A 4,568-nucleotide genomic window follows, 5' to 3' on the forward strand; every position below is an offset into this window, starting at 1 on the left:
CTCGGCTGCTGGCTGGGGGGCGGGGGGCGGGGTCGGCCTCCTCGGCTGCTGGACAGTTGGCTCTCACGACCCGGGCTGAGCTAACACGTGATGCTCAGAGACAGGGCACAGGTCCAGGGCCCCAGTGCCCAAGCAAGGTTTAAAGGGAAGTGGGGTGCGGGTTTGTCTTGTTTTTCTCTGTTTTCATAGAAAGGAAACCAGGCTGCCCGCTGCCCCGGTGGCTGTGGGGGCAGCGCTGAGGTGTCCCCGTACCAGCCCCCCACCTCATGGTCTCAAGGCCTCCCCCTCTCCCCCCAGTGCTGACCTAGGCGCCTCCTCCTTCAGCGGCAGCGTGTCCTTCTCTGATGGCCTCTCCCGGCCCCTAATTTACACCTGGCCCAGTTAACCACATCCTGCTTACAGTGCCTGGCGCAGGAAGCCAAGCAGGGCTGGTGTTCGCAGCCTCTGCGCTTAGCAGGGCTGAAGCCAGGCCAGGGCGGAGGAGGACAGCCTGCGTGTGGCGGCCTGTCCCCTGTCCCTGCCGGTTCTGACTGCTCCCCGGCTTGGGAAGGACTGGAGAAGAAGGTGGAGAGGGTTCGCTCTAGAGGCTCCACGGCAGAGGCGGGGAGGGGCCGCAGCCCTCTGTCTGCCCAGAGGAGACGGAGCATGGATTTCACATGACCTAGATGCGCTTCTGGCCCCCGCCGACTGGGACCACTAGTGGTGACTCGGTGGCCCAGCCGAGAGCTGTGGCTGGGGTACTGGAAGCCTGGTGGTTTCCCTCCCCTGCACGGGCTCAGCCTACGTGTGACCCACTGTGCCTTAGTGAGTGGTCATTTAACCTCAAAACAGTGCGATGAGGTGTCATGAACCTCGGTTTATAGATGATGAAACAGGCACAGTCTTAGGACGCTGCCAGAGGTCGCACCCCTCACAGGGGGCTCCCTTGCCAGGCTTTGACCACTGTCCTCTGGGGACCTGGCGGCCAGAGGCGTGGACGGTGGGGCTGTCCTCCAGATCCCCTGTGGTACGCGGGCGTGGGACCCTGTGTGCCTGGGGACCAGAGCTGCGGGCCCCGGGTCCTCGCCCGTCCCTCTCGACTGCCTCCTGGTTGATGGAATATGGCAGCTCACAGAAATCCACAGGGCAGTCGGTGATCCAGGGCCATGCAAGTGATCATTGTCTTTGAGCGATAGAAGCTACAGGACAATTCTTGTCCACCTTAACCTCGTGCGTGTGCGCTGGTGACAGCTGGTTCTCGGTGACTTGGGCCTGGGCTCTCTGAGCTCCTTTGCACACGCTTCCAAAGCTTCCAATAATGAGAAAAAAGCAGACACAGTGTTCTCTGTGGATTAATTAGTAATCACAACGCAGGAAAATAAAGCAAGAATCGAACGCCTCCTGTCTGGGAGACAAGACTCCAGCCGAGAGCTGAGGTGATCAGCAGCGCCCAAAGCTCCTAAACTTAATTCTTATGCTGATTTTCCATGAGCTTCGGCACAGTCCTTGCTCCTTTCCCAGTGGGATTTCTCTCACTTTCAAAACTTTAGTGTTGATTCAGCTAATTATTGTCCTTAAGATATTTAAAAGACTTGCCATGTTAAATATTTACTTACATGCAGTGAATGCAGCTTTAGTTCTAAGGAGAAATTGGACGTCTAAGCTTTTAGCTTAGAGGACGATGATTTTTGTTCGTGTGGTCCCTGGCTGCTCGTGTGATTGCTCGATCTGAGGTCGCGTCCCCGTTTAGCTCCATGCCTCCTGTGCTGGGCAGGCTTCTCCAGAGCGACAGAACCTGGCGTGTGTGTACGTGTGTAGAACCTGGCGCGTGTGTACGTGTGTAGAACCTGGTGTGTGTGTACGTGTGTGTATACACACCAGAGAGAGTGAGTTTAGGGAACTGGCTCACACAGTGGGAGACTGGCAGGTCCAAAGTCAGCAGGATGGGCCGCAGACCCAGGGCAGAGCGGCTGCTGCATGCGCCTTGAGCCTGTCGGCATCTGGGGGCAAAACTCCCTCTTCCTCTGGGGACCTCTGTCTCTTTTCTTAAGCCCTTCAACTGATTGGACAAGGCCCACCTGCATTAGGGAGGGTGACCTGCTTCACGCAGAGCCTATTGACTTAAGTGTCCATCTCATCTAGAGACACCTTCACAGCATGTATGTCCTGTGGCAGTGTCCCCCGTCCCAATGGCCCATGCAGGACGAGCGCCCTCCAGGCATGGCTGTGTTCCAGGCAGTGCACTAAACCACCTGACCTCGGCCCCCTCCTCCCCAGACTGGTACTACCACCTTCCTGCAAAGCGGTCCGAGAAGGCCGTGGATGTCCCACCGGCGTCCCAGATCCCAGGCCTCAGCGAGCTTCGGGACCCCCCCAATGGGCACGTGCTGGGGACGCGGAGGTACTGGATCAAAGAGACGGACTCGGAGTACGTGAAGCTGGCCAAGCAGGGCGGCCGGCCCGGTAAGCACGCCAGCGCCTCCGGGGTCTTCCGCGGTGTGGGGGCAGCGGGGGTTGTTTGGAATCATTTCTTCGTCCGAGCGTGAGGTGTGCACAGGCGCTGGGGGGTCAGGCAGGGCGCAGCAGGCGCGCGTGCGGTCTGGAGGGGCGCGCGGCCGCGCGGAGCGGGCAGACGCCATCGTCGGAGCCCGCGGACTGGCCTCGGAGCAGTTTTCTCCCGGGTGACTCCCTGGCCGGGATTCAGCCGTTTCGCTTTCGGAGTGCCACCTCAGGAAGCTGTCCACAGGACAGTCTGTGCCCGTTAGTGGCCTGGCCGGGGCCACCGCTTCCTGAGCAGCTCGCGAAGCGTCCCTTGTGGGCCATTCTCGCTGCCCTCGCCCCGTGCGTTAACGTGTAGGTGACGGGGAGCTTAGGCGAGTTCCAGCAGGTGTTCCGGGGAGCCCCTAACCTCATCCGTGAGTGAGCTGGGAGGGCTCAGATGCCGAGGCTGCGAGGCTGGTGGGGTTCGAGGCGGGGCCGGCTGGGGAGACCCGAGGGGTTTGGCCTGGAGGGATGACGCTCTGCCGTAACGGGGGGTGCTGTGTGCACGGATGCCGGCTCAGGGTGGGGGTGCATGAGGCTGTCCCTCTGCGCTCCAGACAGGGCCCCACTTGAGCATGCGCATAGGTGGGTGATGACCGGGGTGCCCGGGGCCCAGAGCCGACCCCGGGAGGATTCAGTGCCCCTCGTAGGCTGTGACCAGCCAGCTCGTCATGCCGAGGGGCCGGGGGCGGGAACCACTCACGGTGCCTCTTTTTGGTTTTGAGATCTGTTGATGCACTTGGTCCCCGGGGCCGGGTCCGGGACGGGGACCAGGAAAGGCTCCGCAGTCACCTACTCTCTGCCAGACTGGTACATCCACCACAGCAAGCCGCCCACGGCCGACCAGAGGCCGTGAGTATCGGGAGGTGCCCGTCATCATTAATCTCCATGGGAAAAAGCAGCGCGATGGATTTTTAAAGACACAGATGTCTAATGCGGAAACCAGCAGTGTGACGGCCAGCTCTCGGGCTTGGGTTGGGGCGCACTGTCAGAGCACTGGGGTTCGGGGTTCTCTGTGCATCTGCCTCTCTCGAGGCGTCCCACGGGGGCTGCTCTGGGGCTTCGCTTCGAGTCTGATCTCTGTGCCCCAGGCCCCGGTGGCACCTTCCTCCGCAGACAGAGCTTGGTCTTCGCACTGGGGGAGACAGAAGTGCAGGGAGGCCTAAGTTATCACGCTGGCCAGAGTTAGTTCTGGGGAGCCACTGTCCCCCGTGTGTTCGAAATGTCTAAGCAATTCCTCACGAACCGTGGCTCCCAAGCCGCCTCTTGTGGGCCGAGGAGCCGTGTGGTGAAGCCCCCGACCGGCTTTCTCTGTTCGGCTTGGAAAACGGCAGGCGGATACGCGTCCACGCGTCTGTCCCCGGTGTGACGGGAGGCTCTGCCTGTGGTCACAGTGCCGATTGCGGTCAAGATTCACCTTCCGCGGTTCTTTATTTTTTATTTTTTAAGCCTGCAGCACCTGGTCTTCCTGGGTGGTCTCCCAGCCAGGCCCGACCCTGCTTAGCTTCCGAGATCAGCCGGGATCGGGTGTGTTCAGGGTGGCGTGGCCGGTTCTGTAAATGGGCCACTCTGGCTCATGGCACTTGGCCCTGCCCGGCATCCGGGGAGGGCAGGGAATGGGTGTGGCAGAGAGAAGGTGCTGGAGGAGGAGGGAGGGCTGGGGGCAGGCCAGACGGGCGGGGCCCAGAGCACCAGATTCCCCTCCTGTCCCCTGTGACCTTGTGGTCAGTCTTCCCGCCTCCCAGGGGGTCTAGTTTGTCTAGTTTGCGTGGTGGGGGGCGGGGCTGTGGGGTAGGCTGCCCTCCCTGCAGATCTGGGAACATGGGCTGCAGCTGGACACTGTCCAGCCCTTCGTTAGCCTCAGGCCCATGGTCTCTGGGTCTCTGTGGGCTTCTTCCTGCCCGGACGGACCTTAGGAACGGGGGTGGGGGCGGGGGTATGGGGGGTGCTAGGTGAGGTGTCTCGCTCTGCAGTCCCAGAAACAGTGGGTGCAGCTCAGAGCCACCTGCCCCGCCCCCCGTGCTGTCCCAGCAGCGAGGGGCCACCCA

The 4,568-nt window shown here is 61.4% G+C and overlaps 2 protein-coding genes across 2 annotated transcripts in view; one reads left to right on the plus strand and one right to left on the minus strand.

Annotated features, from left to right (window-relative positions):
• Window positions 1–1,870, minus strand: part of SUN3 (Sad1 and UNC84 domain containing 3) — a 24,228-nt gene extending 22,358 nt beyond the window's left edge. The window contains exon 1 of the mRNA XM_025046515.1: window positions 305–1,870. The gene's annotated coding sequence lies outside the window, so the exon portion shown is untranslated. The remainder of the gene's footprint in view (window positions 1–304) is intronic.
• Window positions 1,871–2,045: 175 nt separating this feature from the next.
• Window positions 2,046–4,568, plus strand: part of CUNH7orf57 (chromosome unknown C7orf57 homolog) — a 9,540-nt gene continuing 7,017 nt past the window's right edge. The window contains exons 1-2 of the mRNA XM_015589038.2: window positions 2,046–2,442; window positions 3,246–3,372. Coding sequence (XP_015444524.1) covers window positions 2,169–2,442; window positions 3,246–3,372 — 401 coding nt within the window. The 5' untranslated portion in view covers window positions 2,046–2,168. The remainder of the gene's footprint in view (window positions 2,443–3,245; window positions 3,373–4,568) is intronic.

Source organism: Pteropus alecto, unplaced genomic scaffold (assembly GCF_000325575.1).
Source record: "Pteropus alecto unplaced genomic scaffold, ASM32557v1 scaffold214, whole genome shotgun sequence".
NCBI classification, from domain to species: domain Eukaryota; kingdom Metazoa; phylum Chordata; class Mammalia; order Chiroptera; family Pteropodidae; genus Pteropus; species Pteropus alecto.